Here is a 23730-nt window from a genome sequence, read left to right on the forward strand (position 1 = left end):
GGCTGTGAGTGTGTTTGTGCGAGACACGGTGACTACGCATGGCTAAACCCCCTAGTACGACATCCCATTGGCACCACCACACACACTTCCCTAAAGGTATAATAAATAATCCCGACAGCTCCCGGGGTAGTTCCATTCCCTCGTCACACACCTGCAAACTTTTTTTTTTTCCTTTACTTTCTCTCCTCTACTGTATGCATACTCACAGATTTTCCCTCCATTAAACATGCCTCACACGGGAACAAGCGAACTCCCACAACTCTTACTCCGGGAGCGGCCATAAATTATCTATTCCATCTCTTGGTTTGCTGAAACTCTCCAGTCAAGGTCCTGCTGGACTTTTTCGCATTCAATTATTAAAGGAGTCAAAGTGGTAAAAGTGTAAAAATAACTGGTGTTTGATGGTTTGTGATAAATGGTGGTGGGAGTGAACTTGTTTTGCTGATGTTTTTTGAATTTCATGAGAAGGGGTCATTGTTGGGTATGATTTATTTAAGTTTAGATCTTCTGTTTCCTCCTTCTCAACATTATTCATATGGGGTTTTTGATGGACTTGCAACCTCTCTCCTCTGCTGAGGCAATGGGAAACACACTAGTGACGTGTGTAGCACATATGAAGAAATCAGGAAAACAATTCTTTACAAAAGTTAAATGTAAACTCCAAGATTTCGATTCCCTTTATGACCAAAATAAAATACAGCATCTGCTTGGAGAAAACAGTGTCATCAGCATAGAAGCTGCAGGATATGTCAGTGCATGTCACAGCCTAAGAGACAACCACAAGAACAACATATAATAGATGTAACTCACACTCTGCCTTTTATTTACTCCTGTACTTCATGTTTTTTTTGTTTTTTTACATTTATCCTTTGATATTGCAATATATTGTTATTAATTGTTTTTTATTTGTTTGTTTGTTTTATTGACACAACAAACATTCATTACTTCTTAATTGTTTTCTTCCATTTACACGCATGTTCTTTTTAAATATCTATATATTGTAATTTGCTTAAAGGGATTGTTTGTAACTTTTTAAGGGTATGAATGTACCGGGTCGGGATCCCATGCGCGCTCGCGTGTGGCTGAAGTCACTGCTCCTCTGCCTGCTTGCCTTCACACACACCGCGCGCGTTCTCGCTGTCTCACTCCACCTCTAGACGTGAACGCGCGCTCACTCCACACTGCAGAAGAGTTAGTTTAGCTCTGAGAATATCTAGTGAATGTAACACCAACAGAGGTTTCCCGTGTCTTGTGAAGTGACGGAGCTCCGCAACTCCACAAGCGGGCGCAGTCGGGAGGCGATAACGTTTTTCTCTTCCTGCTTCAGCCCCGGCACCGACCCGCTTTTGCTGAAGCAGGAAAAGCCAACACTAGGATCAGCAGTGATTCATGGAGAGACCTTCGTCTGGTCAGCTAACATTACTGCCAAGCAGCTGAAATATAGAGTGATGTTGTGGTTTTAACTGACGTGTGTCGCCTCACTGTGTTGAGCGATGCTTTTTCACGTCTATTTAGAGCGAGCACAAGCGCGAGCCCGACGCTGACTTTCATTGACTTAACGACCACAGGTGTCGCTGTTAACAAGCATTTCTGAAACTTACAAATAGTCCCTTTAATGAGAAGGGGTCATTGTGAGGTATGATTTATTTAAGTTGAAATCTTCTTTTTCCTCCTTCTCCACATGATTCATGAGGATTTGTTGATGGACTTGCAACCTCTCTCTGCTGAGGCAATGGGAAACACACTAGTGACAGCATTGTTCAGGTTTCTCTCCTCCAGCACTTGACTTTACTCTGATTTGAGGAAGAGAGAGAGAGAGAAGAGAAGAGAGAAGGGGGGGGGGGAGTGGTGATTGAGCGCAAAGGGGGCAGGACTTTTTCTCTCCGGGTCCTATTAAGAGCAAACTTTGTGTTTTTGTTCTCCAAGTTCAGCTCAGTGCTCTCCAGCTCTGCACACACAGTTTCTCTCTCTGCTGCTCTTTTTTTTCCATTTTCCTCCTCTCTCCTCTGTTGGGTTTTGTTTGCTCGCCTGTTGGTTATGGATTTGGACACAGGGAGGATGCACTTTTTCTTTTTGGAGGAACAAGTTGGGTTGTTTTAGTGGAGATCCACATAGATGCTTTATTTTGGAATGAACAATGGTGCGGATCCTTGCAGCAGCTCTAGCCGAGAGCATGCTCTGGTTTCGGCTACTGTTGCTGCTGTGCGTCGTGGAGGTGGAGTTGCAGCTTGGAGCTACTTCTTTCCAGGGTTTCTATCTTCCACCTGCAACAGACGGGGTCGTGCGCACCGTTGACCGGATTTACCACGCAGGAGGCAAGGTGGGCTACCTGCTCTACCTGGATGGGAGCCGCTTCCAGCTGGACATGGAGCGGGACGACTCGGTCCAGTCCGTGCTCCACATGACGCCTCTGCAGAAGGAGTGCTTGTACCGAGGCACGGTGGACTCGAACCCCGAGTCCTTGGCTGTCTTCAACCTGTGCGGCGGCGGGCTCGAGGGCTTCTTCGCCGTGCGCCACGCGCGCTACACCATCACACCTGTGGTGCGCGCTCCTCTGCAGGATAAGAACGTTGAGAGCGCGCTGCACGTGTTCACGCGCGAGAGGTTCACCTTCGAGAACGCGCGGGAGGCACGCCAGAGCTGCGGGACAAGAGATCGAGCACGCAGGGATGCGCGCGGGACAGGTAGACATCGGAGGAGGAAGAGGTCGGTGTCGCGCGCCAGGCACGTGGAGCTGCTCCTGGTGGCAGACGACACCATGACCAAGAAGTACGGAAAGGACCTGAACCACTACCTGCTCACCTTGGCCTCCATCGCCTCCAAGCTGTACGGACACGCCAGCATCGAGAACCCCATCCGGCTGTCGGTGGTGAAGGTCACCGTGGTGGCTGAGAAGGAGAAAGGACTGGAGGTGACCAAGAACGCTGCAGCGACGCTCAAGAGCTTCTGCAAGTGGCAGAACCAGCAGAACCCGCTGGACGACGACCACCAGCAGCACCACGACGCAGCCATCCTCTTCACCAGGCAGGTAAACAAAACTTACCCCCCTTCACACCTCCACCTCCACCTCCACCTGTCCTGTCCGCTCCTCTCACCTGGTGCGCGCCTGTGGAGAGGCGGCCTTTACGCACAGGTGTGATTCCAATAAAGGCGCGCAGTGACAATAAAGATTGAGCAAAAAGCTTATAACAGTGGTGCTCAAAGTAGGGTCTGGGGACCCCCAGGGGTCCTTGAGGGGGTTCCAGGGGGTCCCCATGCAGCACTATAATAATTCCATTCATAAGTAACACAATGACTACTTTAATACATTTTCTGTAATAAAACATCCATTCATTTATCAAAATCTGTCAGACATTCATGTATATTCCATAAATATCTATAACATATAGCGTTACGTACTGGGAGGAGGTACAATTTGTTGTGTTTTATTGAACTACTGCAGGTTTTTTCATTGTTGTGGGTTTTAAATTGTATTTCTTGGCATGGATGTCATTTTGTGGCAAAGTGTCTGTTCACTGTATATGACTTTACACGAAAGCTAACATGTAATGTAAACATAAATGTACATATCCTGTTTCTGTATATACAGTATTGTAGCCTACAGTATCGACTTTTAACTTTTACCTGCTGTTGAAATAGAAATCTAAAAAGCTCAGTGCGATACACAGCTTTCAGACAAAACTGACATTCTGGTCTCATACTGTAAGCAGTCAGTGTCAACAAAAACTATTGAGAAGCCAGATGGGGGACCCTGGGAATCAAATCTTATCAAGTGGGGGTCTAATTTGTGTCAGAAAAAGTTTGGGAACCCCTAACTTATAAATAGCAAAACACATTTTATATTCTATAACAGTAATTGCATGATATTTTCCCCCTTGAGCCGGGAGGTAAGGACACAAAGTGTTTAACTGTGAACCATTTGCATCACCATCACCATCACCATCACCATCAATCAGAAGCGAAGACCGCACAACCTGCTTCCCACATGTCCCCCGGTTATATCAACCTCCCTTTTTGTATGTTTTCTTTCTCCTTCCTCCCTCTCTCTCCTTTTCTGCTGAATCTCTCGTGCCGTAATGCAGCGCAGCTTCTCTAGAACTCCATAAAAACTGTACTTCCTGCGCCTGGTGTTTTTCTAGGCATGGCTCTTCTGTCTCCAGCCTCCTACTCCCCTCCCAGTCCCCTGACAGCCCACAAAAAAAGCCTCGAAGTCTGTGTGATCTGACTGAGGCGCGTGCCCGCCGCAAATTCTTCCCGGGGTTTGAAATCAGCTGCTGGATGCATTGCAGAAATATCCCTTGAAAACTGCAGTTAATTAGGTAGTCATCCCTCTCTCTCTCTCTCTCTCTCTCCCTCTCTCTCTCTCTCTCTCATCACTCCAGTCTGCACATTTTTCCCCCACTTACTTTTCCAGCGTCTGTCAGCTGGGGCTGGGAGCTGTCAGAAAAACAAACACATCCACCCTGTGAGAAGCCCCGCGTTTACCGAGACCACACTCTCCTTCTTTCACCGTCCCATTCTCATTCCCTCCCTGCCTGGTGGAAAAGCCGCAGGGCAGCAGCAGCAGCAGCAGCACATCATGCATTCTTCACCTCTCCGGGTGTGGCTTCATAGCGGTTATAGCTCCAGTCAGATAGCTCGCCTTGGATTGCGGTGTGTGTGTGTGTGTGTGTGTGTGTGTGTGTTTACAGCTCATGCAGGGTCTTGTCGTGGCTCAGACGGAAAAAGAAGTAAGCGCCAGTGGTAGCCCATTACCTCGGATCTCTTGGCATCGGCTGCAAGCTGGCGGCGTCACGCTTTGGCACGGCAGTTGGTAGTGCATACCTGAGGTCAGCAGGCTGGCAAAGTGGCACAGATCCTGCGTGCCAACCACTTCGTGTAGCTTCATACTTAACCCTGTTGCCACTACACCTGCACGGGCAAGACGGTGGCATCCTCCGGTGGTTGGGTTTGGCAGGGTGGGCAGGGTCAAGCGGGCACGGAAACAGCTGTCCAGCTGCCTCTATGGCAGGAAGTAAGAAAGTCAAACTGGACATTTCTCCTTTATCACATTAAAATACCCAAGAAAAACATCCACTCTGCATCTTTCCATTGATTTAAAACATCTTCTCATCTCCAAGCAGACCATGTTAGCACTTCATTTGTGCCTCACCTGTCGCGGCACTTCCATTATTCATAACTCTGTCTCCTCACCTTCACTGCTTAACGTGCTGTAGATGTTACCTGTCAGCGCCCGAAGCAGGTGATCCCACTTTGTCGCACACAGAGCGTATAATCATCCACTATATGGCCCCACTATATGGCCCCTGTAACACAGCACGGGCAGGTTCCTCATCCCTATCTGTTGCATCTCTGCAGGACAAAATTAGCTAAATCTGTGAGCGGAATAAGCACATAGTTCATGCGTGACTTGACTTAAGGGTCGCAACCTTTAATAAGCCAAAGAAAGCAGCCACCGCCTCACTTTAACTTTGACCTTTAAGCTCTTTTAAAGGTTAATCTGTGAGTGCTTAGATTGGTTACTTTACTTTGTTGTTCATTGGAACTGATAGATGAGCAGGGCTGAGGTTTGTTTACAGCTAAACACTGCAGGAAAACCGACAAAATGCGTCATTTTGACGTCATCACCCTTATTAAATTAGCTTTTTTTTATTAAATCAACTCTCTGCGAGGAATATAACTCATCAGTTTTGTCATCATAAGTAAACTTAATTCATTTACTTTTATCGTGATTAAATAAATGTAATTTATGTTGCTTTTAGATTGCTGCTAGACCGCCCCGTTAATACAGCTGTGTGCGGCGAGCAGGAGAGCAAATAGGTCGTTGACCGCAGTGAAAAATGTTGTTTTTGAAAGGCTAAACGCCAACAAATATGGATTGAAGCTGAATATTTAGTTAGATAAACAAACATGTTGTGAATTTTGGAAATTATAACATCTATCTTTTTTCAATCATCTTTAACTTTTGTACTTTACAACGCTCTGAAGTTATTGGAAATGTTTTGATCACACAATTTCGGAAACAATCCTACGCAGCCGCCACTGGAATCTAATCCTACAAATAGTATAATACTAATGTAGCCTGATCTTTATCTGCAACTGTGCAAAATCTAATTTTGACAACATCAGAGGAGAAAAATTGTGGCGTAACCGCTGTGATCTTTAGCGCCCCCCTGAGGTGGACCTGGACCCCAGGTTGGGAACCACTGCGTTTGAGTTTCCATTGACAGAACGCCAGCCAGGAAATAAGTCTGTTTGGCTCATGCGCCTCATTCCTTGCATGCTGTATTTTGGGTTGAAAAAAAGAAAGACAGAAAAAAAAGATTTGCTATATTTGGCTTGGTAACTATTTTCTCATGACTTTCTCAGGAAAATAACAAACAGGGACGCCCTGTAGATTCAATTCAGATGTGTTGTGGCTTGCCTAATATTCCATTGTATACTGGCTGTCAAATAGTGTGAAAAGAAAATAACCTTTTTCATCTGTGTATTTGGAGCGACTTAAGTGGAACCTGATTATTGTCGTCCGCTGAGCTCGAACTGGAGCTCATTGAAGACTTTGTGACCGTGAAGTCAGACCAGTCCATTGTTCCCAGATGAGAGAGGAGGGGCACGGGGTTGGAGGGGAACCCATCTCTTTGTGGTCAGGTCCAATTACCCCCAACACACCCCCCTCCGTACCCGCGGTGAACTGACCCATGCGGCGGTGTCACCCTGCTCCACACATACCAGAACAAAACAACGGGCACATTGAGGGGGACTGTTCCGTATCTGTGTACATGGGAACATTAAATGTTATGCACGGCTGTGTTGGCTTGTTGTGGAGCTCGGCACAGTGGACAAAGCCCTACTGTAAGGTGGCCAGAGAGAGCTGCAGAGCAGTGGAGATGTTGACATGCGTGATGTGTGATACAATCGTGAGATAGGTGCCACTAATAGGGCTCTTATCCAATGATGATTGATGTAAGATACACGCTGATGTAGACACAATCCATTTCCTCCACACGTGTGTTAGTTATGTCATTTTAACCGTGGATGTGCACCTCCCTTTCCTGTGCACTTGTCCTCCTTCTCCTCCTCCGTGTGTTTATGTGCACGTCTGTACATTAAAGTGTACATTTCCCAGCCCTCGCCCCCGTCACAGCTAGCCCCTCTGTTTGTTTTAACTGCTCTTGATATTTCACACGTGCTGCACTTCGTCTGGCGTATGTTGACAACCTGCAGACGGCTCTCGGATCCCAAAACCCTCGACCCCTAGAAGCCCCGGAGGTCTGTCGGCATACACGACCGGCCAGAGAATTCAGTCACTCTCTTCACACTGTGATGCATCGGTGACTTTAAACTGCTCTGCTGTTTGCAATCATTGATGGGTTTTCCTTTGAGCGCTGACCTTAGGCTAGTTCATGCTTTTCCTCACTTCACATGTCTTGTTGTGATTTAAGCTCTGTGAGTACTAAACACAAATATTTATGGAGTTTAAAATGAAATGATGTGACAGTCTGAACTGTCAGTGATGGATAGCTTTTGATTAGCAGGCTTGTTGAAATCAGCCTGCAGGGTGTTTTCGTCACACAGAGTGAGCTAAACTCTCTCTACAAGAGGGATTTGAAGTGTGTGTGTGTGCGTCTGGCTGGCTGTTTGTTTAACACGAGCCTTGGCTTAGATTGCAAGTGGTCTTGTTCCACACACACACACACACAGCTCTGATCGCCTCCTGACCTTCACAGCCAGCTAGCCACCTGTTCTCCTGTTATTTCTGCCAATATTTCTGTAACTCCTTGTTCTCTCGGTTCTTCTCTTTAATATCCGGCATCCCTCCCCCTCTCCCAGCGTCTCATTTCTGCACTTATTTCTCTTTCCCTCCTTCTTTTTGAATGCTCGTGTGAGAGGCCTTTGGACAAAAACAAAGCTGGGGGAGAAGTAAATAATGCACGGATAGGGATGGGTCAACGTCACACGTTCGTTTCTGATGGGATATTCCCATTTTGTTCTGCGTTTCACCCCACGTGTTTCCGTAACAAAAACAATTGTAGAGCCTAGAAGGGGGTGAAAGAATGAATGAATAAATAAATGAAATTGAGGGAGGTGTAAAGGACGCCGGGGTGAAAGAGTGTGGGAAACGATGGAAAGAGAAACATACGATAATATGAAGACAATATTCTCTATACACACAAGCTTCCTTCAATAGTTTTCAAGATTTTCTGCAAGTGGAAAAGTCAAGAGAAAATTCCATGAACGCAGCGAGCGTGTTTGACTTTCCCTTTGTTTGCTGCTTGCGTATCCAGCAGTCAATTGGCAAAAGCAAGCGCTCTCTTCTTCTCTTGTATGCTTGCATTTATATGTGCAACAAGTTTGTACCCATACATGTACTTATATAGTTATGTGCAAGTGAGTGTACTTGCGTGTTAGTGCTGGGACGATTCACCTATCTCCCGATTTGATACTATCACGATACTTGGGTGTTAATTCTACAAGTATTGTGATTCGTTATTACGATTTATTGCAGTTTTTGAACACTAGACCATGGGAAAAAGTTGAATTATACACTTTTAGGGACTTTTACTCTACAAAATATCCAAATTAATACAGTAAGAATGTTTGATTTTCAGCAAGTATGTAGTTAGATAAGAATGTTTTAAACTACTGGTGAATATAATCCATCAATCTTATATGATATGACGTCACATTACTCAGACTACAACAATAAAAGCAGTAGCTTCCTTTTCCCTCCACATAGACTCAAATGAAGCAAATATATTGATTCTGGCGTTAAAAAATCAATTTCAAAAATCGTAAAAAACAAACCCTAATGCGTGTGTGAGCACAGAACACAAGGCAGTTTGTTCCAAACCCCAACCCGCCAGGGACGGGTAAACACCCTCCCCAGAGAGAGAGAGCCTCTCACACACGACCCAGCAGGCCTGTCAGCACCGCTTAACATGACGATTCATCCTCTCCACGGGAGAGTGTGTGTGTGTGTGTTTTCCCCTTTTTTGGATGTTCTCCACACATCCTAAGCATGTTTCGCTGCAGTGTGTGTGTGTGTGTGTAGGCGCGTGCACACAGGCCACCGTGCAGGAATGTGAGCTCCGATGTGACGGTACGATAGCGCACCCCGAGGCCTCATCTGCATGGACATGTGTGGGAAATCAAAACAAAGATCGATACTGTGAACCCTGGCACCCCGTGAGGCAGACGGGAGAGATGGTGGAGGCAGAGGAAGGAAGGAAGCGGGTGTTAAAAAGCAGTACATATTAAAATCAGCAGTCGCAGGAAGTTCTGCTCGGCTGGTTAAAACTGTCTTGGAGACCCTTTTTTAAATGGAGTGCCATTACAAACTGGAGTTGGGGCGTTTGAAAGGCAGGGAGTCTTTAAAGCGTTGCATTATGGGAGGCGTAGTACCCAGTGTTTTTGGAACATGGGAGCATGTGGACTTTGTAACTTTGCAGACCTTAAGAACACAAAAGCATAATAGGTCCTCTTTAACTGTTTTGAGAATGGTTAATTGTGCAACAAGTATCTGGATGAAGTCACTTCTTTTAAAGAAACATGTCTTTGGATGTATGTAAACTTCCAGTATTTCCTTTCTCCAGGACCTCTGTGGCCACCACTCCTGCGACACCCTGGGCATGGCGGACGTCGGCACCATCTGCTCTCCGGAGAGAAGCTGCGCCGTCATCGAGGACGACGGGCTTCACGCTGCGTTTACCGTCGCGCATGAGATAGGTAGGCATGGAGACACCAACGCCAACAAAAAAACAAAGATATAAACACGCCAGGGCACGCACATTTGTCAGCACTTCTCTCTCACTGATTAAAATCACAGGAGTATTGTCTGATGTCATACACCTGATATCCAAAATGCTCTGCATGTTTTCTTTTCTCATTCTTGCTGCATGTGCGAACCTGCGTCATCGTTTCTCTACCCTTCCATCAACTCTTTTCTCTCCGCGTCCCAGGTCACCTGCTCGGCTTGTCCCACGACGACTCCAAGTTCTGCGAGGAGCGCTTCGGGGTGAACAGCGACAAGCGACTCATGTCCTCCATCCTCACCTCCATCGACGCCTCCAAACCGTGGAGCCGCTGCACCTCTGCTACCATCACAGACTTCTTCGACGACGGCAATGGTGAGTGTAGTGTGTAGTTTTCTCCAACTACAAATTGTATCCATGTGAATTTGACTTATGATAGCCTTGTGATCACTTTTAAAACAAACCTGTAATCTCTTGCTATGGAGAGTTATTTACGATTCTATTAGCGTCTTAAAGAGTGTAATTGCAGTGCAGCCAAAGATCTTTGGCAGGCAATCAAGATGAGTCATACTTCATCAAGTAGTGTCGTTTATTACGGCCGTAAAGCATCGTCTGTTGACACCGTTGAACTCCATCACTTTAGGTATAATTCATGTAGCAACAGCATCGTTTCAAACGTGGCGGTATCTGCTGCTGCTCCAGCACTTTTATGAGTGATATGTCATACAGGCCTCATTTATCAAAAGACTTTCATAGCATTTTTTTTCTTAAATGCCCTCCTCCCTCTTTCCTGCCACAGCCGAGTGCCTCCTAGACACCCCCCGCGTGCCCCTGTTGGGCCCCGAGGAGCTCCCGGGGCAGAGCTACGACGCCGTCCGCCAGTGCCGCCTGGCCTTCGGCCCCGAGTACACCGTCTGCCCGGGCATGGACGTGTGCTCCCGCCTGTGGTGCGCCGTGATCCGCCAGGGCCAGATGGTGTGCCTGACCAAGAAGCTGCCGGCGGTGGAGGGGACGCCGTGCGGGAAGGGACGCATCTGCCTGCAGGGGAAGTGCGTGGACAAGACCCGCAAGAGACACTACTCGGTAAGCAGAATGTGGAGGACTAAAAAAAGGACTATAATCAAAAATAGATTTCTTTTTATAGTTCAAAAACTGATATTTTAAGCACTCATTTCCACATTGTAGGAGACAAAAAAAGGAATAAAAGTAATATACAGCTTAGCTTTTAAGAAGGAAAAAGGTGAAGTAGAAAAGAAAAATGTCTTTCATTGTGTGGTCTGCTTTATTTATGCTACTGCTGATCTGTGCTATTTGTTTTCTTGGCCTTGCTAAAACAGACCTAAATTGAATTTGGCCGTAATGAGTTAAAGGACCGAATCTGTTCTTGGCAGGCTGTCGACACCGTGTGTGTGTGTGTGTGTGTGTGTCGGAGAGGGAAAGCCAAAAAGAAGGGGGAAAGAATATTTTCTTTGTGTTTATTTGTCACATGACATTTGACGGGTCTGACTCGATCCTTGGCAGGCGACGGCACGCGTGGATCCGGCCCAAGTTCTGACTCGCTTCATTTTCCCCGCCTCGCATGACGACCAGTTTACAACGTTAAGCCCCTCCATTTTAGCCTTCAGAATCTTTTAACCTCTACACACAGTCTTGTAGTTTGATTGCAGATTAAGTGGCTTTTTTTACTGTGGAAAGAATAAAGACCCAGCAGTGGAACTAAAAAGTAAAAGCTTTGCAGAGCAGCAGGATTATAAACTTAGTCTCATAAAATGTTAAATGCTACTTATCCAGTCATTTTTATCACGGATGACTCGTAGAGCTGGTTGGAAAAATGCAGAAATAAAGACATTACCTTAAGAATTTCATTCAGGCTGTTCCTCGGGGGGGGGGAAGCATGTGAGCTGTTACACCACCACAGATCCAGTCATGCTGTCTTAATGAGAGGCTTTATCTCATGGGGATAGCTTCGTTCCTCTTCTGTCTGTCTCGTTTCCACGCCACAATTAATGCCACATTTTTCTTTATCACAAAGAGCCATCCCTGCGACACGTGGCCTGCCCAGCAACCACTTCCCAACATATCTGATCAGCACTAATTGTCCTCTCTCATCTCTTTCTTTCCCCTTCATCCCTCTCCACTCTCCTCTTCTGTCATTTCCTCCAACTCCTCTTTCATCTTCCACTCCCTCCTCTCCTCGCTCCTCCCAGGCGTCCAACCACGGCAGCTGGAGTTCCTGGGGTCCTTGGGGTTCGTGTTCCAGAACGTGCGGAGGCGGGGTGCAGTTCGCCCAGCGCCTGTGCAACAACCCGCCGCCGCGGAACAACGGGCGCTACTGTACGGGGAAGAGAGCCATCTATCGGTCCTGCAGCGTCACAACATGTCCAGCATCCAGTGAGTGTGACTGCCAGAGAACGCATGCATGATTATTACAAGTGTTTATTTATCATACAAAATAAATAGTTCTTTATTTAAAACCTGTTTTAATGGAACTTTTCTCCAGATAAGAGTTTCCGTCAGGAGCAATGCGAGGTGCGCAACGGTCCCCAGACAGATCCTAAAGGGGTGAAGACGTTCGTCGAGTGGGTGCCGAAGTACGCAGGAGTCCTCCCTAAAGATGTGTGCAAGTTGACCTGCAGAGCAAAAGGAACAGGATACTATGTGGTGTTCTCTCACAGGGTGAGTTAGTAAAACAAAAAAAGGAAAAGATTGCAGTGTATTTAAAGGTGCAGTGTGTAGGATTTAGTGGCATCTAGTGGTGTGGTTGCAGATTGCAACCAAGTGAATAAAAAAAACATGTAGAAAATGATTTTGTGTCTGTTTGTCTTCAGGTGGTAGACGGGACGGAGTGTCGTCCTTACAGCAGCTCGGTGTGCGTGAAAGGGAAGTGTATACGGACGGGCTGCGACGGCATCATCGGCTCCAAGCTGCAGTTTGACAAGTGTGGTATATGTGGAGGCGAGAGCACGGGGTGTATACGCGTTATGGGCAACTTCACCAAGAAGAGGTAAGAAAACGAGAGGACTTTAACCGTATTAACTGTATCACGCAGTGATCTGACCTCTCTTCTACTTCCTGTCTTGCCAAACAGTAAGGGCTACACTGACGTGGTTAAGATCCCTGCAGGCTCCACCCACATCAAGGTCCGTCAGCACAAGGCCAAGGACCAGACCCGCTACACGGCCTACCTGGCCCTCCGACGGCCCAGCAACGAGTACCTCCTGAACGGCAAGTTCATGATCTCCACGTCCGAGACAATCATCCCGCTCAACGGTTCCGTGCTCAACTACAGTGGCTGGAGCCAAAGGGACGAGTGGCTCCACAGCATGGGTCCCGGAGCCCTCCAAGAATCCCTGGTGATCCAGATTCTAGCGACGGACGCTAAAAAGCCCCTGGATGTTCGTTATAGCTTCTTCATGCCCCGCCGGCAGCAGCCGTCAGCTCCGCTCATTCTTAACCTAAAGTCGACCCCCACACAGAGCACCACGACAGTCTCAACCACGACGAGAACCACCACCAGAAGCACCACTACATCTTCCCCTGCTCCCTCTGTCCTGGTCCCGGGGCCACCAACAGCTCCAGGTCCCTCCACCCCAACCCCGGGGCCCCATTGGGCAACTGGGTCCTGGATGACCTGCTCCAGGACTTGTGACACTGGCTGGCAGAGCCGGACGGTGCAGTGTAAGGACCAGGATGGCAAACTGTCCAAGGGCTGCACGTTAGGCGCCCGACCCTCCGCCTTCAAACACTGTCTGGTGAAGAAATGTTGAGGAAAAATGATTCGCGAGACAAAAAGCAATTCGTAGGAAGAACTATATTCCGTACGTCTGATAAAGGTCTCAAGTGCTGGATGTAGGACCTTAAACATGACTGTGAATGTTGGCTGAAAGCGCCCGGACCAGATACACAGAGACTCAGAGACAGATTGTCGTGGATGTACCTGACTATATGCCAGAGGGATGTCCTGGAATCACAGTAGCTATGCAGCGCACAAGAGGACCGTGTCCGTATGATGGTGACAAGTATCGCCCCTGGCATAGCTAAGGACTTAAAGTGCATGTCATTTCCACATGGACAGTAACTGATTGTCTTTACTTCAGTCTCCAAACCCCTGGAGGCTTAGCGTGTGTTGCCCTGTAATGGCATGCCTGTCGTGTTTTTATTTTTATGCTATTCCATGTGTTCTAATCACTGTGGGGATTTGGAAGTCGCACCCCTTTGTCTTTTGTCATGAGTGTGTCCGAGACAAGAGCCCCAACGATGGGAAGCACTCGTTATTCACCCTCATCATTTCTGCCCGAATCGTAACCCTGTCCCACGTCCGTCGTACTACGTCCAATATTACTTCTGTAACTTGGACATTTCAGTCACTGAACCGCAGGTAGACGTACCATCCAGAAAAACTCACCGGATGGTAGGCAATCTTTGTAGCAATCTTCGTAGCAACTAAGGTCAGTTCCATGAGCGCAACCAAAATGATGGTCTCCTTCTCTTTCGATTGCCTACCAATATTCTTCCCATTAAGAATTTTATGAGTCACTCGGTGACCAATATGTCCAATTTACAGGAGATGTCCATAACGTACGATGGTCCTGGATCATATGCGCCGACTACAAGCGTACAAGTGTGTCTTTATTTGACTGATCTGTCCAGCTGAATACCGAAAAGGCATCGCAAGAAGGGACGACTGATCACAAACTATTTCCCGTAGTGGTGACCAAGAACGAATCGGTAAACCCAGACTTTTGGTTAATGGACATTGCATTGCATCCCACGTCCAGTCAGTCTTAAACTGTTCAGATACTTCTCTGTTTGCGTTCTTGAAAAGCTTCTCCGCTCCGCGACAACTCTTCGTTTACCCCGAAGACGATGGAAAGGGAGTATACGGTGGCCTTCATAGGACAAACGGTTAAATCGACCAACGGGGCAAAGTAACCTCGACACTCCTTAACATTTATGGAGGTTAATGATGACTCACAAGTTTGGGGCAATGCTTGATTTTTGGTGCGTGTGTGTAGTGCGAGTGTGTGTGTTATGCGCTAGCACATTCATGTACCCAGGCCTGTGTTTTAAGCACATACAGTATGTACCGTGAACATGTGTGTGTCTTGAAGCTTCGTCACTCTCAGTTCCGTTTGTATCAGTCATTATGCTGGTGCTGGGAGGTTTACGACCCTCGCGTTTTATTGTGGCGGTCAATATCTGTTTTGTTTGTCTGTTTATCTGTTTAGGAAGCGATGCTAATATGACAATGTGTGCCCTGGATACTCGCAACGACAGCAAGGGAGATACTAATGCAGTCATTAATGTCCTTTTGCAATTCAACTCTTTCTTTTCATCACTCATTCTCTATTTTACTACTTTACATCCTGTATTTTCAAACGATTGTTTTAATCTGTTTCCAAGCCTGATGGGTGGTGTTGGCCACATTACAACAATTCAGATTTTAAAGGGTCAGTTCACCCTAAATAAAAAAATTTGCCCATGTTTTAAGATATCTATAGAAACTTATAAATCCAGAAACAATGCCTCGGTTACTTCCGACAATCCACAAATTTAACTGTCAACAATTTCTTTGGAACTACTTTCTGCTGAAGAAATAGTCCCAAATGACTTCTGGGGGGCACTGATTCTGGAAAAAGATGTTGCTGTTTAATTAAAAAAAAGTAGTTTGACATTTTGGAAAATAAGCTTATTCATTTTCTTGCCGAGAAATAGACGATAAGATTGATACCTCACATGCCTGTCCTTTTAAATATGAAGCTAGAGCCAGGAAACGGTTAGCATAGCTTAGCATAGAGCCAGGAAATGGTTAGCATAGCTTAGCATAACGACTTGAAGTAAGGGGAAACTGCTAGTCTAGATCTGTCCAAAGATTAAAAATATGCTCACCAACATCTCTTAATTAACGCGCCATATTTTGTTTATTTAGTCTGTACAAAAATGTGAAGTGTAAAAATGACGATTTGCCATTTTGTTTCCATTTTTAATGCTAAGCTAACAGGCTGCTGACTCTAGCTTCATATTGGACGGACATATTCGAGTGTGGTATCAATTTTCTTGTCTTACTCTCAAGAAAGTGAAACGAAATGTCAAACTACTGGTTTAAGTTTTGTAATTTGGGTGAACTAATTCTTTAAAATCCTCCACCAAATCTCACAATATCATACTTGATTAATTTAATCAAGGATGCATTCAGAGTGTGGACAATGTACGTTACATATCAAATGGACTTTTTAAAACATCCTCCTGTTATTTATGTCCAACAACCGTTACTTTTCCTGTGTGGCAAACCTCACCCATCTGGCACCTGTGCAGGAGAAAACAAACCATAAGAAAGGTTTTCAGATAGTACATGACCCAGGTCAACATACCACTCACACAGCGTTCTCGCCTCTTCCCTCACACATTCAGATTTATTTACACAATGTAGACATTTTTGTACAATGAGTAGATCTTTCATATATGTGTTAGTATTCAACCATATTTACACAGAAATGTACACATACAGACACACTGAAACAACAGTTACACAGCAGAAACCTCACACACGCTCCACACATACAATCACACAACCTACTCTGACTCTTCCAGCGGGGGAAACCCGCTCTCGCTGAACGACAGAAACACAGCACTGAACTTGTAATTTATTGTTTGTACAACTGGTATGTGTGTGTGTGAATAAAAACAACAATGAGATGAGTTTTATTTATTATAGTAATTTTGTATCAAATTACTATTTAACTTAGGAAATACGACTGTGCAAAATCATTCCTTTGTAAGAATATAGTGTTTCTTTTCTAGTCATCCACATGAATATATGTACATAAAATCTATATATTTAAATATCTTTGTGTCTGTGTTGTTAATTCTGCCACGGTATCAATACATTTGATTTATCTTAAATGTGTTTGCAAATCATCACACTTGCATTATGACAGGAGGACCGTTGTCACTATATGTGGCCTTTTACCAGAGGCGATGGTGGAAGAGGTACTCAAATAGCAAGATTGCCATGTCATCTATCTTTTGTACAGTGAATATCTTTGTTTTATCTATCTCTACAGTAAATATCTGTGTTGTTTATCTTTTGTACAGTGAATATCTTTGTTTTATCTATCTCTGCAGTAAATATCTGTGTTGTTTATCTTTTGTACAGTGAATATCTTTGTTTTATCTCTCTCTGTACAGTAAATATGTCATTTATCTTTTGTACAGTGAATATCTGTTTTATCTCTCTCTGTTCAGTAAATATCTGTGTCAATTATCTTTTGTACAGTGAATATCTTTGTTTTATCTCTCTGTACAGTAAATATGTCATTTATCTTTTGCACAGTGAATATCTGTTTTATCTCTCTCTGTACAGTAAATATCTGTGTTGTTTATCTTTTGTGCAGTGAATATCTTTGTTTTATCTCTCTCTGTACAGTAAATATCTGTGTCGTTTATCTTTTGTACAGTGAATATCTTTGTACAGATAAAACAAAGATATTCACTGTACAAAAGATAAACGACACAGATATTTACTGTACAGAGAGAGATAAAACATTCACTGTACAAAAGATAAATGACATATTTACTGTACAGAGAGAGATAAAACAAAGATATTCACTGTACAAAAGATAATTGACACAGATATTTACTGTACAGAGAGAGATAAAACATTCACTGTACAAAAGATAAATGACATATTTACTGTACAGAGAGAGATAAAACAAAGATATTCACTGTACAAAAGATAAACAACACAGATATTTACTGTACAGAGAGATAAAACAAAGATATTCACTGTACAAAAGATAAACAACACAGATATTTACTGTACAGAGAGAGATAAAACAAAGATATTCACTGTACAAAAGATAAACAACACAGATATTTACTGTAGAGAGAGATAAAACAGATATTCACTGTACAAAAGATAAATGACATATTTACTGTACAGAGAGATAAAACAAAGATATTCACTGTACAAAAGATAATTGACACAGATATTTACTGTACAGAGAGATAAAACATATTCACTGTACAAAAGATAAATGACATATTTACTGTACAGAGAGAGATAAAACAAAGATATTCACTGTACAAAAGATAAACAACAGATATTTACTGCAGAGATAGATAAAACAAAGATATTCACTGTACAAAAGATAAACAACACAGATATTTACTGTACAGAGAGATAAAACAGATATTCACTGTACAAAAGATAAATGACATATTTACTGTACAGAGAGAGATAAAACAAAGATATTCACTGTACAAAAGATAAACAACACAGATATTTACTGTACAGAGAGAGATAAAACAAAGATATTCACTGTACAAAAGATAAACAACACAGATATTTACTGTACAGAGAGAGATAAAACAGATATTCACTGTACAAAAGATAAATGACATATTTACTGTACAGAGAGATAAAACAAAGATATTCACTGTACAAAAGATAAACAACACAGATATTTACTGCAGAGATAGATAAAACAAAGATATTCACTGTACAAAAGATAAACAACACAGATATTTACTGTACAGAGAGAGATAAAACAGATATTCACTGTACAAAAGATAAATGACATATTTACTGTACAGAGAGAGATAAAACAAAGATATTCACTGTACAAAAGATAAACAACACAGATATTTACTGTACAGAGAGATAAAACAAAGATATTCACTGTACAAAAGATAAACAACACAGATATTTACTGTACAGAGAGAGATAAAACAAAGATATTCACTGTACAAAAGATAAACGACAGATATTTACTGTACAGAGAGAGATAAAACAAAGATTTTCACTGTACAAAAGATAATCGACACAGATATTTACTGTACAGAGAGAGATAAAACAAAGCTATTCACTGTACAAAAGATAAACGACACAGATATTTACTGTACAGAGAGAGATAAAACAAAGCTATTCACTGTACAAAAGATAAACGACACAGATATTTACTGTACAGAGAGAGATAAAACAAAGATTTTCACTGTACAAAAGATAATCGACACAGATGTTTACTGTACAGAGAGAGATAAAACAAAGCTATTCACTGTACAAAAGATAAACGACACAGATGTTTACTGTACAGAGAGAGATAAAACAAAGCTATTCACTGTACAAAAGATAAACAAACAGATGTTTACTGTACAGAGAGATAAAACAAAGATGTTCACTGTACAAAAGATAAACGACACATTTACTGTACAGAGAGAGATAAAACAAAGATTTTCACTGTACAAAAGATAATCGACACAGATATTTACTGTACAGAGAGAGATAAAACGAAGCTGTTCACTGTACAAAAGATAAACGACACAGATGTTTACTGTACAGAGAGAGATAAAACAAAGATGTTCACTGTACAAAAGATAAACGACACAGATGTTTACTGTACAGAGAGAGATAAAACAAAGATGTTCACTGTACAAAAGATAAACGACACAGATGTTTACTGTACAGAGAGAGATAAAACAAAGATGTTCACTGTACAAAAGATAAACGACACAGATGTTTACTGTACAGAGAGATAAAACAAAGCTATTCACTACAAAAGATAAACGACACAGATGTTTACTGTAAAGAGAGAGATAAAACAAAGATGTTCACTGTACAAAAGATAAACGACACAGATGTTTACTGTACAGAGAGAGATAAAACAAAGATGTTCACTGTACAAAAGATAAACGACACAGATGTTTACTGTACAGAGAGAGATAAAACAAAGATGTTCACTGTACAAAAGATAAACGACACAGATGTTTACTGTACAGAGAGAGATAAAACAAAGATGTTCACTGTACAAAAGATAAACGACACAGATGTTTACTGTACAGAGAGAGATAAAACAAAGATGTTCACTGTACAAAAGATAAACGACACAGATGTTTACTGTACAGAGAGATAAAACGAAGCTATTCACTACAAAAGATAAACGACACAGATGTTTACTGTAAAGAGAGAGATAAAACAAAGATGTTCACTGTACAAAAGATAAACGACACAGATGTTTACTGTACAGAGAGAGATAAAACAAAGATGTTCACTGTACAAAAGATAAACGACAGATGTTTACTGTACAGAGAGAGATAAAACAAAGATGTTCACTGTACAAAAGATAAACGACACAGATGTTTACTGTACAGAGAGAGATAAAACAAAGATGTTCACTGTACAAAAGATAAACAACACAGATGTTTACTGTACAGAGAGAGATAAAACAAAGATGTTCACTGTACAAAAGATAAACGACACAGATGTTTACTGTACAGAGAGAGATAAAACAAAGATGTTCACTGTACAAAAGATAAACAACACAGATGTTTACTGTACAGAGAGAGATAAAACAAAGATGTTCACTGTACAAAAGATAAACGACACAGATGTTTACTGTACAGAGAGAGATAAAACAAAGATGTTCACTGTACAAAAGATAAACGACACAGATGTTTACTGTACAGCGAGAGATAAGACTAAGATATTCACTGTACAAAAGATAAACGACACAGATGTTTACTGTACAGCGAGAGATAAAACAAAGATATTCAATGTACAAAAGATAAACGACACAGATGTTTACTGTACAGAGAGATAAAACAGATATTCACTGTACAAAAGATAAATGACATATTTACTGTACAGAGAGAGATAAAACAAAGATATTCACTGTACAAAAGATAAACGACACAGATATTTACTGTACAGAGAGAGATAAAACAAAGATTTTCACTGTACAAAAGATAATCGACAGATATTTACTGTACAGAGAGAGATAAAACAAAGCTATTCACTGTACAAAAGATAAACGACACAGATGTTTACTGTACAGAGAGATAAAACAAAGATATTCACTGTACAAAAGATAAACGACACATTTACTGTACAGAGAGAGATAAAACAAAGATATTCACTGTACAAAAGATAAATGACACAGATGTTTACTGTACAGAGAGAGATAAAACAAAGCTATTCAATGTACAAAAGATAAACGACACAGATATTTACTGTAAATAGACAGATAAAACAAAGATTTTCACTGTACAAAAGATAATCGACACATATTTACTGTACAGAGAGATAAAACAAAGCTATTCACTGTATAAAAGATAAACGACACAGATGTTTACTGTACAGAGAGATAAAACAAAGATATTCACTGTACAAAAGATAAACGACGCAGATGTTTACTGTACAGAGAGATATAAAACAACGATAGTCACTGTACAAAAGATAAACGACACAGATGTTTACTGTACAGAGAGAGATAAAACAAAGATATTCACTGTACAAAAGATAAACGACATAGATGTTTACCGTACAGAGAGATAAAACAAAGATATTCACTGTACAAAAGATAAACGACACAGATGTTTACCGTACAGCGAGAGATAAGACTAAGATATTCCCTGTACAAAAGATAAACGACACAGATGTTTACCGTACAGAGAGAGATAAAACAAAGCTATTCACTGTACAAAAGATAAACGACACAGATGTTTACTGTACGGCGAGAGATAAAACAAAGATATTCAATGTACAAAAGATAAACGACACAGATGTTTACTGTACGGCGAGAGATAAAACAAAGATATTCACTGTACAAAAGATAAACGACACAGATGTTTACTGTACGGCGAGAGATAAAACAAAGATATTCACTGTACAAAAGATAAACGACACAGATGTTTACTGTACAGAGAGAGATAAAACAAAGCTATTCAATGTACAAAAGATAAACAACACAGATATTTACTGTAAATAGACAGATAAAACAAAGATTTTCACTGTACAAAAGATAATCGACACATATTTACTGTACAGAGAGATAAAACAAAGCTATTCACTGTATAAAAGATAAACGACACAGATGTTTACTGTACAGAGAGATAAAACAAAGATATTCACTGTACAAAAGATAAACGACGCAGATGTTTACTGTACAGAGAGAGATAAAACAAAGATAGTCATTGTACAAAAGATAAACGACGCAGATGTTTACCGTACAGAGAGAGATAAAACAAAGATATTCACTGTACAAAAGATAAACGACACAGATGTTTACCGTACAGAGAGAGATAAAACAAAGATATTCACTGTACAAAAGATAAACGACACAGATGTTTACCGTACAGCGAGAGATAAGACTAAGATATTCACTGTACAAAAGATAAACGACACAGATGTTTACCGTACAGAGAGAGATAAAACAATGCTATTCACTGTACAAAAGATAAACGACACAGATGTTTACTGTACAGTGAGAGATAAAACAAAGATATTCAATGTACAAAAGATAAACGACACAGATGTTTACTGTACAGAGAGAGATAAAACAAAGCTATTCAATGTACAAAAGATAAACGACACAGATATTTACTGTAAATAGACAGATAAAACAAAGATTTTCACTGTACAAAAGATAATCGACACATATTTACTGTACAGAGAGATAAAACAAAGCTATTCACTGTACAAAAGATAAACGACGCAGATGTTTACCGTACAGAGAGAGATAAAACAAAGATAGTCACTGTACAAAAGATAAACGACGCAGATGTTTACTGTACAGAGAGAGATAAAACAAAGATATTCACTGTACAAAAGATAAACGACGCAGATGTTTACTGTACAGAGAGAGATAAAACAAAGGTATTCATTGTACAAACGATAAACGACACAGATATTTACTGTACAGAGAGAGATAAAACAAAGATGTTCACTGTACAAAATATAAACTACATAGATGTTTACTGTACAGAGAGAGATAAAACAAAGATATTCACTGTACAAAAGATAAACGACAGAGATATTTACTGTACAAAGATAAAACAAAGATATTCACTGTACAAAAGATAAACGACACAGATATTCACTGTACAAAGATAGATGACACACAGATATTTACCGTACAGAGAGAGATAAAACAAAGATATTCACTGTACAAAAGATAACCGACACAGATATTTACTGTACAGAGATAGATGAAACAAAGTTATTCACTGTACAAAAGATAAACGACACAGATATTTACTGTACAGAGAGAGATAAAACAAAGATATTCACTGTACAAAAGATAAACGACACAGATATTTACTGTACAGAGAGAGATCAAACAAAGTTATTCACTGTACAAAAGATAAACGACACAGATATTTACTGTACAGAGAGAGATAAAACGAAGATATTCACTGTACAAAAGATAAACGACACAGATATTTACTGTACAGAGAGGGATAAAACAAAGATTCACTGTACAAAAGATAAACGACACAGATATTTACTGTACAGAGAGAGATAAAACAAAGATATTCACTGTACAAAAGATAATTGACACAGATATTTACTGTACAGAGAGAGTAACCCTGACGGCGGTCCTGTCTGGGATGTTGGAGTGGTATGGTTTGTTGATTTAATGTATTTGCTTCATATTAAAATATATTCCAGAACTCTGAAATGCAAAAAAAAAAAAATCCCACAATTAGGCTAATTATTAATCTGTGATTGTCCACACATTAAATAAAATCGGAAAAACAAGATATTTTCCACTCCACTTCATCCAATTGTCACCTGGTTATCATTTCTGACCAAGGATCAGCATCCTCCAGCATGAGGCACCATTCTCCTCCACACACTCCATCAGTGTACCAGGGCTGCCTCCCTGAGGTCAATATCACCTTTACAAGCTCCCTAATGTGATGCCAAGGCGCCACCTGCTGGCTAAACTCGAGATTGGTTCATCTAGTCATGGAAAAATCCCTGCAGCTTTGTGGGGACTTTCCATGACTCATGCCTACCATCTACTGGGAAATGATGAAATTACAACTATTCACTTTTTATGACCTGTTGCTTTTAAGGTGGACCGCCATAATCTGTCCTTTAGAGACTGATGGGAGATGTTTGTTCCAGTGAAAGCACTGCAGTGGGAATTGTGAGAATAATCCATCTAAAGTGTTAAAAAAAACTTCAATCAATAAC

The 23730-nt window shown here is 41.8% G+C and overlaps 1 protein-coding gene across 1 annotated transcript; it reads left to right on the forward strand.

Annotated features, from left to right (window-relative positions):
• Window positions 1-1494: 1494 nt before the first annotated feature.
• LOC119483700 (A disintegrin and metalloproteinase with thrombospondin motifs 5) lies at window positions 1495-16598 on the forward strand. The gene is made up of 8 exons (XM_037762074.1): window positions 1495-3028; window positions 9594-9726; window positions 9960-10127; window positions 10552-10835; window positions 11960-12143; window positions 12253-12428; window positions 12581-12756; window positions 12841-16598. Exons 1-8 carry the CDS (start codon window positions 2138-2140, stop codon window positions 13517-13519), a joined length of 2691 nt encoding a protein of 896 aa, XP_037618002.1. The 5' UTR covers window positions 1495-2137; the 3' UTR covers window positions 13520-16598.
• The last annotated feature ends 7132 nt before the right edge of the window (window positions 16599-23730 follow it).

The sequence above is a fragment of the Sebastes umbrosus genome, chromosome 24 (assembly GCF_015220745.1).
Source record: "Sebastes umbrosus isolate fSebUmb1 chromosome 24, fSebUmb1.pri, whole genome shotgun sequence".
Taxonomy (NCBI): Eukaryota; Metazoa; Chordata; class Actinopteri; order Perciformes; family Sebastidae; genus Sebastes; species Sebastes umbrosus.

What these genes read in the sequence shown, in the direction of transcription:
- LOC119483700 (XM_037762074.1), top strand. Translation starts at nt 2,138, where the DNA reads ATGGTGCGGATCCTTGCAGCAGCTCTAGCCGAGAGCATGCTCTGGTTT. An exon ending in TACCGTCGCGCATGAGATAG is followed by an intron (nt 9,727 to 9,959) that starts GTAGGCATGGAG and finishes TCCGCGTCCCAG; the next exon opens with GTCACCTGCTCGGCTTGTCC. An exon ending in CTTCTTCGACGACGGCAATG is followed by an intron (nt 10,128 to 10,551) that starts GTGAGTGTAGTG and finishes TTCCTGCCACAG; the next exon opens with CCGAGTGCCTCCTAGACACC.